The sequence below is a fragment of the Emydura macquarii genome, unplaced genomic scaffold (assembly GCF_026122565.2).
Source record: "Emydura macquarii macquarii isolate MOO-44397 ecotype Brisbane River unplaced genomic scaffold, CSIRO-AGI_Emac_v2 contig_1027, whole genome shotgun sequence".
NCBI lineage: Eukaryota > Metazoa > Chordata > Testudines > Chelidae > Emydura > Emydura macquarii.
In genome coordinates, this window is record NW_027131164.1 from 11,697,109 (window position 1) to 11,715,376 (window position 18,268).

Sequence of the window (18,268 nt, forward strand, 5' to 3'; positions counted from 1 at the left end):
ATGGAGCCATTGATCACTACTCGTTGAGCCCTATGCTCTAGCCAGTTCTCTATCCATTTTATAGTCCATTCATCCAATCCATACTTCTTTAACTTGCTGATAAGAATACTGTGAGAGACAGTATCAAAAGCTTTGCTAAAGTCAAGGTATATCAGATCTACCGCCTTCCCTACATCCACAGAGCCAGTCACCTCATCATAGAAAGCAATCAGGTTCGTCAGGCATGACTTTCCCTTGGTGAATCCGTGTTGACTGTTCCTGATCACCTTCCTCTCTTCCAAGTGCCTTAAAATGGATTCCTTAAGGACCTGCTCCATGATTTTTCCAGGGATTGAAGTGAGGCTGACTGGTCTGTAGTTCCCTGAATCCTCTTTCCTCCCTTTTTTGAAGATGGGCACTATATTTGCTTTTTTCCAGTTGTCAGGGACCTCCCCCTGTTGCCACGAGCTTTCAAAGATAATAGCCAATGGCTCTGAAATCACCTCAGCCAACTCCCTCAGCACCCTCGGGTGCATTGCATCCGTCCCCATGGACTTGTGTATGTCCAGTCCTTCTAAATAGTCTTGGACCTGTTCCTTCAGCACTGCGGGATGTTCGCCTCCTTCCCATTCTGTGCCACCCAGTGAAGCAGTCTGGGAGCTGATTTTGTCTGTGAAGACAGAGGCAAAAAAGGCATTGAGTGTACCTCAGCTTTCTCCACATCCTCTGTCACTAGGTTGCCTCCCCCATTCTGTAAGGGACCCACACTTTCCCTAATCTTCCTCTTGTTGGTAACATACCTGTAGAAACCCTTCTTGTTCCCCTTCACGTCCCTTGCTAGCTGCAACTCCAATTGTGCTTTGGCCTTCCTGATTTCATTCGTGCATGTTCGAGCAGTACCGGTATTTTTATAATCCTCCCTAGTCATCTGACCAAGGTTCCACTTCTTGTAAGCTTCTTTTTTGTGTTTAAGTTCACCAAAGACTTCTTCGTTAAGCTAAGCTGGACGCCTACCATATTTGCTATTCTTTCTGCACATCGGGATGGTTTGCTCCTGTGCCCTTGATAAGGTTTCTTTAAAATACAGCCAGCTCTCTTGGATTCCTTTCCCCCTCATATTAGCCTCCCAGGGAATCCTGCCCATCAGTTCCCTGAGGGAGTCGAAGTCCGCTTTTCTGAAGACCATGGTCCATATCCTGCTGTTCTCCTTTCTTCCTTTTGTCAGGATCCTGTACTTTACCATCTCATGGTCACCGCTGCCTAGGTTGCCACCCACTTCTACTTCCTCTACCAAATCTTCCCTGTTTGTGAGCAGCAGGTCAAGAGAAGCACGGCCCCTGATTGGTTGCTCCAGCACTTGCACCAGGAAATTGTCTGCGACACTATCCAAAAACTTCCTGGATTGATTGTGCTCTGCTGTATTGCTCTTCCAGCAGATGTCAGGGTGATTGAAGGTCCCCCATGAGAATCAGGTCCTGTGAACTGGAAACTTTCCCTAGTTGAGTAAAGAAAGCCTCATCTACCTTATCCTCCTGGTCTGGTGGTCTATAACAGACACCCACCATGACATCACCCTTATTGTTCTTGCTTCTAAGCTTAATCCAGAGATACTCAACTGGCTTATCTCCAGTTTCATACTGGAGCTCAGAGCAATCATAGTGCTCTCTTACATACAGTGCAACTCCTCCACCCTTTCGCCCCTGCCTGTCATTAGCTTACTTCTGTCTAGTCTTCGGTTTATGATCAGTGAGGAGAAGAGGGTTCTGACTTTATCTAGACAACTGATTTTTTTAAAAGAGTTTTGCTCAGTGCAACGGTCTGTCAGAGGAGAGGATCAGCAAGTTTACTGCTGTCTGTTCAACCTTCATCAGGAGAAATTGTTCAGCTACAAGGGGTAATGTTCTCCATGATGCACAATATCATGGGCCAGTTGCCACTGCCAACTAGTGATCATAATACTTTTAGAGAGAGCCAAAATCATCTTCTCACGGTGTCGGATTGTCATCAGTGGGAGGGAAACTCACGCTCATCTTTTGAAAGGGAGTCTCCATATATAGCTCCATTATGTGTACCAGCATACAAACCTAGCTAGATGACTTTCTCACTATTAGAGCTAATTGGAAAACAGTCCCCTCCCTCTTCCCCCCACCCCCTCCAAAAACCAACCTAACAAAAAACCCACACAGACTTCCATGAAATTTAGCTTATTCTTGTCAAAAATTTCCAAACAACTCTATCTAATATGCAGAGCTGGTATAAGTTGTTTCTTTCTCTACTTCATACATCATTTCATTCTTTACATTTTTGTCAAGTAAGAATTAAAATGGTTGATTAAAATTGAGAGACTAATGAAATTTTAAATTGGGACTCTGAGAAAAGGAGTAGCTAAAGTTAGGTACCAATTTTTCTTTCACTGATGTTTTTGCCTCTTTCTATCAATCTGTTTATTTTTATCACAGACACACAGATTAACAGATGAGAATGTGTGCACATGCTTTCTCTCTCTACCCCATCTCTCTTTGAAGGAGTTGCAGATTGTGGGAGCTACCTGCTGAAAGAAATCCAGAGTAGAGGAAGGAAAGCCAAATTTCCTTCTTTCTCTCTTAGTTTTTAATGCTGAATGCACTAAAGATAAATTTACTCCAAAAGCAAAGCAATAAATCAATCTTGTTTTTAATATTCTTTTAGGTAAATAGTGAAGCTACTGACCACTTTGCTATTGAATAGCTTATTAGAATCACAATCTAATTAGCAGTTTTCCTAGACTAATGTAAGCTCCAGAGTATAATTACTTATCTTTGAAGATGAGATTCCATTCCACCCCAAAGATTCTAGAAATGGAACTTTATATATTTATATAATATGTGATTTAGAGCTTCAGCTGTACCAAAATATTGAAGGACTTGGTGGACAAGTACAGGCAGCTTACTGCCTGTGTAGTATTTTTACAGAAAACCCAATTCTTACACTTAATGTTTTGTGTATGTTGAGCTGAGCTGCAGAAGAATGTAGATAAATTACATGTTGTTTAGAAGAAGCTGCTCTCTTTGTATCTTTCCATTTACTTCAGTGGGCTTTGGGTCAGGTCCTACATGTACTCCCAGTTGAAAAACTAAAAAACAACGTTTAAAACAGAGTTAAAATTTGAGATTGTATATTGTAATTTAAGGGTAAAAACATGAGGGATGTTGCAATTATCACAAAACCAAACATTACAAACACACAAAATTCAGAGTCAAGGTTACACTTAAAAGGAATCCAGATACGTTTAGGTATGGAAATACACAGTTGAGGCACAGAAACCACCTTAACTCCTCTGCCCTTTAGTGATGCCATGCAATAACAATACAGTTATTATACTTCTAATGTCCATAATCATCTTTGCTTGTTAGCAGATGCTTACAGAACACGAAGGAAAGGCGTAACTGTTCATATTGGGTCCTTTCCTTATCTCAGATGTGTATGTATCCTCCATATAACTTGTAAAATCAGCAGCTGTGCAAGCATACACAACTGCAAGAATCTGCCTTATGAAGTTAGGTGGTGATATGCAAATATATATCTAAAATTGTATTTTGGAGTGTGATGAGACAACACAGTATTGTTTAATTTTACTGCTGTAATGGTAGATTTAAAGAAATAAAGCAAATCAACCACAGATGGATTTTCCCTGTGTGCGATACCAGTTTTAAATTATGTCAGATTTCAGAGCTAATCAGGTTATAGGTTAATTTTAATACAATGCAATTTTCAATGCCATTTTTCACTAGCAGTTGAATAATTGTGACAAGGTGTTTTTGAAGTGTACTAACAAACATGTTTGTTTCTCCCAAAACAACAACCCCTATTAACAGAGACTGTCCTCTGTCTGATAGGAGTCAGTAGAATGAGAGCTGCCCTGTCTGATTGGGTCATACATACACACACGCATTCACTTCAGCTTTACATTACTGATATGCAAATTATATTCTGAGAAAAGCTTCTGGGATTTATTTGTATATAATACTGTACAAGAAAACTCCTGTGGTAATAGAACATTAAGGCTGAATAAAATGGTGGATTGAAAATAAAACACTGTCAGGAAATGTAAAAGTTACAGTTGAATGTTCACTCTTCTTAACTCTGCCCCTTTCATGTATACACTACAGTGATCTTTATAGACATGATCACATTGTATTTCTGAAACACAATTTTACTTTACAATCCTAGATAGCAGTGTGTAACATCTTGGAGCCCTATGTAGTATACTGTATCGCAGTATACATTATTTACATTATTTATATGAAATACATTATTTATATGAAAAGTTCACATTAAATTACACATGTAAAACATGGAAAAAAAATATCATGATGTATGTCCATATAAAGCATGTGGATTTGTTTCACGGACATTGATACTTGTAAAAAGAGAAGGGACAAAATTTGCTAATTAAAAGTTTTATAGTCCCCCCCCCAAAAAAATTATCAGAAGATTAAACTTTGCATATGCCTGAAGTAACTAAATAACTGAGTTCTTCTTCGAATGATTGCTCATGTCCATTCCACTATAGGTGAGTGCACGCCACCATGCACGGTTCCCAGAACTTTTTTCCCCTTAGCAGATCCCTTAGGGCCAGCTCTGTTGCCCCCTGGAGTCCTGCATGCATGCCGTGGTATATGCGGCACTGCCGGCCCTACGCCCCCTCAGTTTCTTCTTTCCACCCATGACAGTTGCTGGAACTAGCCTTGCTCTTCGCAAGTACCATTCCCCATTGTTTGAACTTTGTTCTTTTAATACCTAATAGTTAGTTGTTAAGTAGTGTTAGTTTAGATAGTATAGAAGCCCCTGAGGGGCTTAGGGTGGCCGGGCCATGCCCGGGTCACCTGGCTTTAAGCTGTGTGCCTCCTGCGGGAAGGCTTTCCTGCTCAGCGAGCCCCATGACCCACTGCCTTAGGTGCTTGGGGGAAGAGCACAGAAAAGAAAAACGTAAGATCTGCAGGGCTTTTAAACCAAGGACCCAAAAGGACCGAGTTATTCGGTTGAAAGCCATGCTAACAGAGGCAGTGCTCTACCTGACCTCCGAACCGACCCGATCTACCTTGGCGCCGAGCATGACCTCGGTACCGAGCGCACCCCCGGTGCCGAAGAAGAAGAAGCGGCAGTGCACAGAGTGCAGACACTCCCCTGCGCTGCCGGTAAGGGCAGGGTCGAGTTTGGAGATGCACTGGCCACGGCCCGTCAAGTCCTCTTCGTTGCCTGCATCTCCAAGCAGGGAGCCTCCCCTGACTCCTCGGAGTGGGGGAGTGCCCCTGCCGATGCCGTCGACACCGGCGGCTTTTCAGGAGGCAAGAGCCTTGCTGGCCTTGCCTACGCCAGCTCCGCCCCTCCCTCCCACAAGGGAGAAGGGGCTGGTGTCCCGGGGCAAACCCGCGTTGGGTCCCCCCGAAGGGCGGTGGAGACCCCCGGCAGGGGTGGAAAGGTCTCCTGCTGGGTGGCCATTGGGGGTAGAGCGAGGACGCTCCCCTAACAGTCGCTCCGAGTCGAACTCATCAAGCCAGTCCCCCCTTGGCACCGAAGTTGGTCCCCGACACCGGAGGCAGCACAGAGAAGGTGGCTCCACTCAAGGCCCGCTGTGCTGCGCGGCCTGGGGACAGTTCCCGTTCCCAATCCCCAGTACCAAGGAGGTCACCTGCAAAGAGGTAGCGCAGAACCCAGTTGCCGTCGGGGAGCCTGGCGCCAAGGAGTTCGCCCGCACTGGCATGGCACAGAACCTGGTTGCCCTCAAAGGAACGCAGAACCCAGTCACTGGAGTCTGGTTCGGTACTGCGAAGCTCCCAGCAGCACCGCTCTCGTTCTCCAAAGGGCAAACAGCACCAAAAGTCGTTGGTGCCAAAACGGCGTTCGATGACTTCGAGCTCTTCGGCGCATGACTCCGCTTGCCGGCACCGATCGCAGAGACAGAGGCGGGCCTCGTCGTCGTCCACGTCGGAGGCGTCGAAAGGGCAGTCCCTGGCATGGAGTGGCACCAAGGGCCAGAGGAAGGCTCGGCACCACCGCCCCAGCAGGTCGGGGTCCCGAAAGGGGGGCAGCCATCGGGACAATCATAAGGATGGCCGACGCCCTCACAAGACACCACAGCCGGTGCTGCAGCCAGCCCCTGGTTGGCCACAGGGTCAGTGGCCCCAGCAATGGCCTTATTGGGGACAATGGGGTGTCCAGATGGGACCAGGACCTCAGTCCGTCCTATCATCGGGGTTCAGTCTGCGCCTCCTGCACTGGACAAGCCCATAAAAACCATTTCTTGGATGAGGAATCGGACCCACTTGAGGGACCCTCCACAGGTGCTCCCGATTTTCGGGGGGGGGAACAGCCACAGGTCACACCTTGGCAGTCCTCCCCCCTCCCTATACGAGGCAGCCTCCAGGGATCACATGGCGCCACTGAGAGATTTCAGGGTGCACCAGGAGCTGCTTAAGAGGGTGGCCTCTAACTTATGGCTGGAGGTCAGAAAGTTAGAGGAGGATGAGGATACCCTCTTCAATGTGTTTGGGGGCAGAGCCCCAGCAAGGGTGCTCTACTGGTCCATGACAGGGTCTTTAAAATTGCCAAGGCCCTGTGGTAAATCCCCGCCTTGGTTGCCCCTACATCAAAGGGGTCCGAGAAAAAGTATTATGTCCCAGCCGAGGGGTTCGAGTTTCTGTTCACCCACCTGGCCCTGGGAACCCTGGTGGTTGATGCGGCCAACCAGCACCTGCAGTTCAGGATTGCCAACCACCAGGCCCTACTGGGAAGGTATAATTTTAACTTGTGGGACTCCCTTAGGCGGTTCGCTGAGGCTCTGCCCCAAGACCAGGTTGTGGACTTCGCCACTGTCCTGGACAAAGGAATCACAGTGGTTAGGGCAGCACTACAGACGTCCAGTGACGCTGCAGACTCGGCGAGTAGAGCAATGGCCTCCGCCATCACCATGAGGCGGTGCTCGTGGCTGCAGTCCTCAGAGCTGTCGCAGGAGATGCAGCAGTCCATTCAGGACTTCCCTTTTGATGGGTCGGGCCTGTTTTCGGATTGGATCGATGCGAAGCTGCATGGTCTTAAAGATTCCAGGGCCACACTTCGCTCCCTGGGCCTGTACATGCCCCAGGCTTCCAGGCGGCAGTCATGGCCCCAGGCACAGCAGCAACCAAGGCCCCCGCCTAGGCCCTCCAGCCCTACAGGGGCAGGGACAGACACAGGAGGTTTAGAAGGCGAAATCAGCCCCCTGGCTCATCCTCACCCTCTCAGCAAGGCCCCCCAGGGGGTCAGGCAATCGAAAAGGGCAATTTTGATGGTGCGCCCAAGGGTGGCACCCCTACCACCTCCCTGCTCTGTCCCTTCCTAGACAGATTAAAGCCCTTCTACGATGAATGGGCAAGCATCACGTCAGACCGTTGGGTCCTCGGGATAGTCCTTCGGGGCTACGCCCTACAATTTACATCTACCCCCCTACAAACCTCTGTCCGTTTTCAGGGACCCCTCTCACGAGCAACTCCTCTTGCAGGAGGTGAACACCCTCCTCAACCTAGGAGCGGTGGAAATGGTCCCTCGAGGCAGAAGGGGGCAAGGGTTTTATTCGAGGTACTTCCTCATCCCCAAGGCAAAGGGGGGTCTGAGTCCCATATTAGACCTGCGTCATCTAAACAAATACATCAGACAACTCAGGTTTCGCATGGTCTCCCTAGCCTCCATTATCCCTTCCCTGGATCCAGGAGACTGGTATGCCGCCCTTGACCTCAAGGACACATACTTTCATGTGTTTTATCCTCCCCAGCCGCAGGCGTTTTCTCTGTTTCACGGTGGCTGGCTCCCACTACCAGTTTACAGTCCTGCCCTTTGGCTTGTCTTCAGCTCCAAGGGTGTTCACAAAGTGCATGGCGGCAGTGGCTGCCTACTTGAGACGAAGGGGTGTGCAAATCTTCCCCTACCTGGATGATTGGTTGATTGGGGCAGGTCCAGGTCCCATGTGCAGCACAGCGTGACCCTCACTTGCTCCACGTGCAGCAGACTGGGGCTGCTCATAAATGAGCAGAAGTCAACACTAGCGCATAGACTTCATCGGGGCCACCCTGGACGCTTCCCAAGCCAGAGCCTTCCTCCCCCACGGTTTGAGGCGATGGCCTCGATCATCGCCCAACTGCACCAGTGCCTCACGATAACAGCCAGGCACTGCCTACAGCTGTTAGGCCACATGGCGGCCTGAACATATATAGTGAGGCTAGCTCGCCTGAAGCTCAGACCGCTTCAGGCATGGTTGGCCTCAGTATATGTGCCGAGCAGGCACCCCTTGGACCGGGTGGTCACAGTTGCTCTGCCAGTCCTAGCCTCTCTAAATTGATGGAGGACTCCCAGGGCAGTGATGAGGGGTGTCCTATTCAGAGACCTGGTCCCGTTGGTCACCCTAATCTCCAACACTTCGGATGTGAGATGGGGAGCTCACATCAGCGCCAACCTAGGCACTCAGGGGCTCTGGTCGGGGGAGGAGAGGTGCCTGCACATCAACATGAAGGAGCTGAGGGTCTTTCGCCTAGTGTGCAAGGTATTCCTCCGATTCCAGACAGACAGAGTGGTGCAGGTGCTGACGGACAACACTGGAGCCATGTTTTACATAAACAGGCAGAGGGGAGCGCGCTCCTTGGCCCTCTGCGAGGAAGCTATCCATCTGTGGAACTTTGCCGTGAGGCACGATTTCCATTTGATGGCCTCTCACCTCCTGGGAGTGAGGAACAACGAGGCGGCTCGCCTCAGCAGGTCGTTTCTACCCCGCCACGACTGGTCATTGCACCCGGAGGTAGTGACTACGATCTTCCAGAAGTGGGGTGTTCCCCATCTGGACCTATTCACATCAGCCTGGAACACGAAGTGCCCAAGGTTCTGCTTGCTCCGAGGTTGCGAGGCCGGATCAATATCAGATGCGTTCCTCATTGACTGGATGGGAACCCTCCTGTACAGGTTTCCTCCCATTCTGCTCCCGCCCAAAGTTCTCTTGAAAATCAAGAGGGACAAGGCAGATGTCATACTCATCGCCCTGGCCTGGCCGAGACGGCACTGGTTCAGCATGCTGCTGGACCTTTCGATCGCCCCGCCCATGGAACTCCCGAGACCGCACGATCTTCTCTCCCAGGTCGCCTGTTGCACCCGGACCTGGATTCCCTACACCTCACGGCCTGGAGGCTCTATGGCTGACAGAGAGAGAGAGAGAGCCTGCTCGGCGCAGGTCCAACAAGTCCTGCTGGGAAGCAGGAAACCTTCAACACAGGTCGTGTATCAGGCTAAGTGGAGGCGGTTTACCTGCTGGGGGAGTCCCAGGGTATTCCGCCAAGCCTTTCTCCTATTCAGGCGATCCTGGAGTACCTGCTCCAGGGTCTGGCGCTGGCCTTCCTGAGGGTTCACCTGGTGGCCATTTTGGCCTTTCATCAGCTGCTAGAGGGGAGATCCCTGTTCTCCCATCCCATGTCGGTCAGATTCCTGAAGTGGGTGAAGAGGCTTTACCCGCAGGTCCGTAACCCGGTGCCTCCCTGGGATCTCAACCTGATCCTCTCAAGACACACGGGGCCCCCCTTTGAACCCATGGCTTCATGCCCTCTGCTCATCCTTTCATGAAAGGTAGCCTTCCTGGTGGCCATTACCTGAGCTAGAAGGGTCTCTGAGATTAGGGCCTTGACCTCGGAGTCCCCTTATGCAGTATTCTATAAAGATAAGGTGTAGTTGAGGCCACATCCAGTCTTCCTGCCCAAGGTGGTTTCCCAGTTTCATTGTAACCAAGATATTTTTCTCCCCGTGTTTTTCCCCAAACTGCACGGCTTGGAGGAGGAGAGGAGATGGCATTCGCTGGACATGAGACGAGCAGTGGCCTTCTACATTGAGTGTACAAAGCCGTTCCGGAAATCGATGCAGCTCTTCATCGCAGTGGCTGACCAGATGAAAGGCTCCTGTCTCCACCTGGCGCATCTCCTCGTGGATTGCATCTTGCATCAAGTGCTGCTACGAGCAGGCAGGGATGCCACTTCCGGGAACCATCACAGCACACTCAACCACAGCTCAAGCCTCGTTTACAGCCTTCCTGGAGAGAGTGCCCCTGCAAGACATCTGCAAAGCTGCCACCTGGTCATCGGTGCATACCTTCACGTCCCACTGTGCCATCGTCCAGCAGGTGAGAGAGGATGCTGGATTTGGCAGAGCTGTATTGAGGGCAGCTCATCGGTAAATCCGGCCCACCACTAGAGGTATGGCTTGTTAATCACCTGTAGTGGAATGGACATGAGCAATCATTCGAAAAAGAAAACAAGGTTCCTTACCAGTAACTGATGTTCTTCGAGATGTGTTGCTCATGTCCATTCCACAACCCTCCCCCCAACCCCGTTGCCGGAGTTGGCAGAAAGAAGGGATTGAGGGGATGTAGGCCGGCAGTGCCTCATATACCGTGGCATGCGCGTGAGACTCCAGGGGGCAACAGAGCTGGCCCTACGGGATCTGCTAAGGGGAAAAAGTTCTGGGAACCGTGCATGGTGGTGTGCACTCACCTATAGTGGAATGGACATGAGCAACACATCTCGAAGAACATCAGTTACTGGTAAGTAACCTTGTTTTCCCCCACGCTCAACCAGTTTGTCTCTTTCAAATGAATGATCAGTGACCTGCTTTTCAGTGCTTTAGCTGAAAGTGGTGCTAGGACCATTCCGACATCCCAAAACAACAAAATCTTAACCATGGTAACAACTTGTAAATAATTTACTTTTAGACCAATCAGTGATGGTACAGTGATGGTACAAAAAGTATTATTATTAAGGATACGATTTAGTTACAGAGGTTACAGATGGCTTTTTACCGGACCTCCGAGACTTCTTTGGCTTCTGCTGTCAGAGGCTGCAGCTGGGGCCAGAGCTGGGGGTGTGCACTCCGCCCCATGTCTGGGGCTGGACCTGGGACTGTGCGCCCCAGCCCTGCGGCTTCAGCCGGGGCTGTGCACCCCGACTACTGTGACTGGAGCCAGAGCTGTGCAGCCAGGGTTGGAGCCAAGGCTCTGTGCCTGTGTCTGGCTGTTCCTGCTTGGTGGCCAGAGCTTGGGCTCTGAATCTGCGGCAGCAGCACCCCTCCCTTGCACCCACATGACTGGGACTGGGGCCAGGGCTGTGCCCTATTCAGGCTCCCCTCTTCCCACCCCCCCCTCATGGCAGTGGGGCTCCAACTGTAAGTTCTCCCATGGTGGGGCTCCAGTTGTCATTCTCCCCTCCGCCCCACAGACCCTTTAGTAGAAGTCACAGACAGGTTTCAGGCTCCCATTAATTTTTGTTTATTGCCCACTGCCTGTCCATGACTTTTACTAAAAATAACCATAACAGAATCTTAACCTTAATTATTACTGCAAAGTCAGTAAAACTGGATGAGTATATGAGTCAAATACGCAGAGTTAGTCAGTTGCCAACCATCCACTAAGGAATTATCCTAATAGAGAAAAGTCCTTGAAGGAATATCTTTGCTAAACCTGTACCTTTTTAAAGTTTAATGTCAGTAGGATTTTTATATGTTTATCATCTGTTGAGTACCTACCTGTACATCTCTGGTAAAACATGTTTATAAATGAATTTTCCTCCTAAGTGCTTAAAGCTAAACGTTAGAAAGCTATGCCTAAAAACCCTTCAGTAAACCTGAACATTTTAATAGCCTTCTGATGTCACGTCTTGTCCACATTTTGTCGAGTTTATTAAACTGATATGTCAGAATGTAAGGATGTCTTCATGGGGTGAACATCGAATTTATTGCCCCTCGAGTTAAATATTGTTTTAAGCTTCACCTGAGTCAATATTTATTTCTCCCCAGAAAGATTTCCTTACATTCTGACGTACTTTCAGCATATCTAGAAAGCTTTCTATCGACGTCATGAAATAAATTTCATAGTATTTAAATTTACATTCTAAACTGTAGGCAAAGGTAGAAATCCAAAAAAAAAAAAAAAAATCATCCTGAACCAATCAGGAAGCAGATGCCTGTAATCAGATTGAAGCATGAGTCCTGGCAGTACTGTCTTTGACAGTTCAGGAGCAAAGCAGGATGCACTTAATTGCACGCTATCTGCAATTTAATTGGTTAACATTATTCCAGGCTTTATTACTGACCTCTGAAGAAGCAAACCATAGGCTCTGACTTCTCAACAGCAATTTGCAGATAATCGGGTTAAGATTTTCTCATATGTAACAATCTACTTTCATCCTCAATTGTGATTTTTTTTAAAACAAAATGTTCATATAACACAGTACATGTAATAATATTTACTTCTACATTTTTATTACTAATTTTTTTTAGTTCTGGCCCTGTCCTTCGAATCATTCTTCACTGATTTTTTTCTATACTGTATATTTTGCCATAGCAACAGTAAGTAATAGGGACCTGTGCTTCATCCTGCGAGCATGCTGATCGTACTAACCATGAGAACTCACTTAAAATCTGTAAATGACAATATTTGGAAAGTTATTTTATATATACATATATATACACCACATATATCATATTTTGTAATTATATTTTTTGGGGAAAAAGAACAAATTCATATAAATATATATTTTCTGAATGACAACAGGCACGTGTTAAATATTTGTCATTTTTAGATTTTATATATTGCTTGTATATTGCTGTTTTAAATCTTTCTCATTCATAACCCATATGCTCTGTTTCTGTAGCCTAATACAGATGTATTTTTTTAGAAAATCTAAATCTGGTGCTATTTTCACCTAAGGTAACTACAAAATTGCTCAAATTAATCCCTGATGGAACTCTGACTTCAGCAGAGCTGCGCCAGGGATGAATTTGGCCAGGATATTGGAATTAAATGTACTACAAGAAAACTGAAGTATGTCAGAGTAACAACAAAAATGTATTCTCTGTATCTTTGTGTTTTTACACATTTTATTCCTGCAACTGCACTGTCCAGGTTATGGCTTTTTGTTACTGTATTTATTATTGAATTATGTTGTAGAATCATAGGAGTTATAGATGGAAAAGGCCTAAGAGGTCATCACATCCATCATTTTACTAATGCAAGCTTCTTTGTCAAATCAATTCAATTAAGAATTATTTTTTATGTTTATCAAATAGTCAACACATTTCTGTGAATTAGTGTGAATGTTATGGCCAATTAATGTGTCTGACTTGCGTTTCTGTAAAGGTTCTTACTGCAAGGATTTATAATATGGAATGTATATTTTTCTGTTGTACACTTCATTAAGAATGACAGCACTTACGGCTCGTAGAATAAATAAATATCAAAACTTCGGTGATTCATCAGATTTGAAAGTTAAAGAAATTAAAAACAGTCACTCAAATCCATCATGTTTAATACATGTTAATTAATTATAATAAATACATGTTTTATTTTAAATACGATGCCAGGAGTTAACTTACGCACTTTATTTAGATCAGTATTTTTCCTCCGTCCTCACTTTGGTTTGTTTAAGGGCCTGATGCGAAATCAGTTTAAGTCAGTAGAAAAACTCCTATTGACTTCATTGGGCTTTGGATGAAGTCCTAAATGCTGGATGGTAAAAACAACATTTGCTTGTTTGTAAATCCAGACAGACCAACCCCCTTTAGAGTATTCATGCGCTTTAGGATTAATCAGTCTTGACTGTTGCATAAAATATCGGATCTTTAAATGAGATGAAACAATTGTTCCTGGATCTCATATTGTTTCCTTGAAGAGTTAGCAGATGAGCATAAAATGGTAGCTCAATCAAGAAGAACTGCAACATGAAGACACGACGGCAGTTAGTCCTTATGAAATGTTAGTCTTTTTTAACAACTTTATGAAATGTTACAAAAATAAGGATTCCTGACTTTAGTCTGAAAGAGTCATATGGATTAGTTAAATGAAATCCACATTACACATTTAGTAATTTTTGTGTCAAATCTCCACTGTATAAAATGTACTGATCTACATGAGTGCTAAATTCATTTAGTTTATTAAAATAAATAATATATATAATGCATTTCACATGGCCATAGACTATGTATAGAAAAATAAAAACTCTTGTGTAAAGTTTAATCTTCATTTATAGACAGCTTTTTTATTATGCCACGTCATGACATGTTAATTCAGAAGACATTGTACACAAGGCAGTATTGTAATAGATATTGATCATTTTAATGATAACTTTGGAATATTTTAATAAAATGAAGGCCATTTTAAACATCAAAACCTCCTATTGCAGATTGCTTGATTTGGCATTTAAAGACTGGGATTGGTCATTTGATGATGATGATGATATTGATGGTGGTGGTGATGACGATGTTTTTGATTTCTGAAGATGTAAAAGGGTAAATCAAAGTAGTGAGGAATGCATTGTTTGCCTTTTGAATAAAGCATGCTGGTTGGGTTTTGTTTTTCAAAGCAGAAAAAGTATCTGAGATCTCATTTTTAAAATTATACATTCAAAAATGAGATTTCAATCAATTTGAAAAAGATAAAGTTTCAGAGGAGTCACTTTAACTAAAAATGAGTCTTTGCCTTTTAAATATGTAATTTTAATTACAGTTTTCTGTTCAGAATTCATGTCTACCTGCCTCAGTTGAGTGGAAAAGGAGATAACTGCTATTGTCAGAGAATATACTTATACTGCTAACCTCTATAAACAAGCCAATATTTGAGATGTAAAAATAAAATTTTCACATTTTAATTTTATTTGACACACTGAAGATATGTCAGTTTGCAGTTACATTGCTTTTTAAAATGTAAAGTGACTTGTCTATGGCTAGCTGACTTGAAACAATAAGAGCTTTGCATTTCCTAATAGTGCTATAAAATACAGATTTATGACTTGGCTTTTCTCTGTAGTGTTGTGCTTTTGGGGTGTCTAACAATGCACTAGAAAAAATGCAAAGTAATGTTGCATTGCTGATGCAGTGATCTGAATGAATTTCTTGAATGCTATTGTAAATATAAAGCAGTTCTATTTGTATTTAAGTAAAATTAGTTTAACTGAAAATGATCTAATTAGTTTGCATTTGTATAGCTTCATTAAAGATTCAATACAAGAATGACATATAATGGAAGAAGTTATGCCATTTTAATTTTTTTTAAAAGAATATTGTAAAGTTGATTAAAATCATGTAAAACTGATATCCCACTTTCCATTACATAGCAAAAAAACTATTTTAACCAGGTAAGCTGTGTGAATCATCTTAATAAAATATTGTTTTATTTTAAATTTTTTAATATAATAAGGAGTGATTTAATTTTATCAAAGAAAGGGCTATAACAACCTCACTCAAAGTTTTGCTGCAGCTAGCTGTATGCTCAGTGAACTGAGCTATTGCCATTGTCTTAATCTCAGAAAAAATGTGAGATTGTACTGCATAGGAATACAAGGTATTTAAACAACATAATGCCATTTAATCCAAATGAGTAGCATTTGTTGCAAGTGTGCAGAAGTGCATATTTAAAATAAAAATTCTGAGCAAATTTCTCTTTTCAGCAAAGGGACATGCATTGCATTTACTGACCAAACCTTTCTTCTTTTTCAGCTAACTGCCTTCTGTGAATGCAGTCACTATTCAAGGTGATTTCTTCCCATTAAAACAAGACTGAAACATGATATCCCAAAATTTATTAAAATATATATATTTTCCTGAGAGACTGCGCTATATATATATCAGAGGTTTACAATTTTTTGCTGCAATATAAATTACTAATCTCTGAGGGCTTTCTTGTAATCCCTTGGGGTAACTGATCAAATGAGGACTGTTGGGAATAGTATAAGGATACTTTAGGACACCTTTTCCAGTCTCCTTCCACACAAGTTCTCTTGGCAAGACACACACACTACATTTCACAAAAAAATTGAGAAGATTGAAAATTGAAACTGAAGAAATCCACCTCTCAGCTTTCATAGAGAGACGCCACCAGCATGTTTGCCAGAAAAGTAGGCGAAAAGATCCACCATAGTGGTATAGACTACATCTTTAAGAAGTGACCATTATACTGTGTATATATATTGTACTGTAATACTGCAAGAGGGTTTTAAAAAACTTTCCACTTTATTTTTTTATGCATATTAATCAGATACCATTATTTACTGCAGTTGCAACTATGCACTTCTGTAAAGCCATAATGTTGAAGTCTATATCACTCATACATGTTTATCAAAAGCTGTATGTCATTGTTGAGCAGCTAGTATAATGAGACTTTGAAGTATATACTAGTTTCAATTATTTCATAATGGGCAGTCCTGTTTTACCTATCTGAATGCCTTAATTTAATTTTTTCAAGGTCTATGCCCATTCTGTCTATTTAAGGAAAAAAGAAAGTTTACCAGCTCTTAGGATACAAATTTGCTTTGTGGCAGAAAAAAATAGTGCACTATTTTTACACATAATTATATCAATGTCAGCCTATTTTGAATGTATATGGATTGGTTTTGGGGATGGGGAGAATACTGGTTACAGAAACAATAACTGATAGTATTGAAACTAATATAACTTTTATGTGTACATGTAACTTTCCATCCAGCCCTTTTTACAAACCTCAATATTAGTCATTGACTTTATATTACCCTTATTAAGTGCTATGAAACTTCATTTTGCCTTGTTTTGCATACTCGCCTAGATGTGTTTTTATTTCTGGGGGAAAAAAATCTGAGACTATTTTTACATTTTCACAGTACAGTATCCAAGGACTGTCACAAACTATAAAAAAAAAAAAAAAAACTAAAACAGACTGTAGATGTATTTTAAATTTTTGAATCCAGTTCTCTAGCACATAGCTGTAGGCATAGAAAAATATTTCAGTAGTGTGTTTTGAGAACTTATAGGTGGGAATAAAGGGCCTCAGAGGCACTTAATCTGATTTTTTTTTTACTTGGACTTGTACAAAATATAATTTATGTGGGTTTGTTCATGCTGTGTTCATAATTATCCCAGAAAATGCATGTTTTATACAACTACAGGATGCTATGTTAAACATATTGACAGTAAAAAAAAATGTAGCTTCCTACTTGGTCTCTTTTATATATATATATATATATATATATATATATATATATATATATATATATATATATATATATATGTTGTGTGATAGTGTGATAATTAAAAATATGATCTAACATTTCAAGGAAGGAAGACATTTCACTTGATCTTTTCTTTAGGAACAGTGTTGAGATGCTTGAAGGATAGGATCATGACTTGTATAACACTATCATGAAGAGTGGACTTAAGACCACTGGAGTATTGAAAATGAATATAGTTACATGGTATTAGCGGTAATAGAATGTAACTTACTCAGTCCGTATTCAGTTTTATATTCATGCACTCTCATCCTAAAATGTTGTTTGTGCATTCTTAAAACTAAAATGTGCGTATCATTTTAGTTAAAATATTATCCTAATTCACAGCAAAAGCTGTTTATCCTTTCCCTGTTTGTTGTGATTTACTGGAATAAAGCATATTTTAGGTAATGCATATTTGCATACAAAACAAAATTTTTAAAATGTATACAATAAAACTATTTCCATTCACTGAATGCATAAATATTTTATATAAAAGATTGTGTTACATTGTGGGAAGTTCTATCCTATTCTGAATTGGAGAATATATATATAAATATATATATATGAACTATCTGAGTAAGATAAAATAGTTCCTGAAGTTGATAAGTTGGTAATTAATTTAAATATTTATATACAAAAGGCAACAATTGTCATGATTATGTGAACATGAAAATCTGTCATTTAAGCGGAAAGTGTGAAGAAATCTAAGGCCAGAAGGAGGCATCTGGCAGCACAACTCCAATGACACCATGGTAGCAGGGCTCCAGAAGCTGCTTGGGACCAGAACTACTGCAGTGTCTCCACGTGGTTGGCCCTGACCACCTGAGGACCCCTAAGGATTTGCCAAGTTTGGGGTGGGTTTTCGGTGGAAGGAACAACACCCCACTCGAAACATCACGTAACACGGAATCTCCACAAAGAAATCACCTGGGAATTTCCTCATAAGAAGTCCCTTCCTGTGGCTTTTCATGTTGAGGGGATAATATAGCCTCTGAGATCTAGCATTTTTATAACAAAGCTTAACCATAAAGATCATTTGGGAAATATCCACCCTCCAAAGAGAGAATATACTGTATTTACCAGCCTCATCTTTGTGGGATTTTTTTATTTTGTGTGTGCGCACGTGCGCATACTAGTTGTTAGTTACATAGACAGTAAGTTGTACTTAGTTTTGTCCTTGCAAGTTACTAATGTTACAGTGGAACTCCCTAATTATTCCCTGTACTGAGGAATAA

General features: G+C 43.1%; 1 protein-coding gene across 2 annotated transcripts in view; it reads left to right on the forward strand.

Moving 5' to 3' along the window:
- The window catches only part of ROCK2 (Rho associated coiled-coil containing protein kinase 2), a 163,585-nt gene extending 146,140 nt beyond the window's left edge, over positions 1-17,445 (forward strand). Inside the window, exons 34-35 of one of the 2 annotated variants that reach the window (XM_067544762.1) lie at positions 14,199-14,304; positions 15,511-17,445. In XM_067544762.1, the coding sequence (XP_067400863.1) occupies positions 14,199-14,292 (94 nt within the window). In that variant the 3' untranslated portion in view covers positions 14,293-14,304; positions 15,511-17,445. The remainder of the gene's footprint in view (positions 1-14,198; positions 14,305-15,510) is intronic. The other variant, XM_067544763.1, reaches the window with a different exon arrangement.
- Positions 17,446-18,268: the final 823 nt, after the last annotated feature.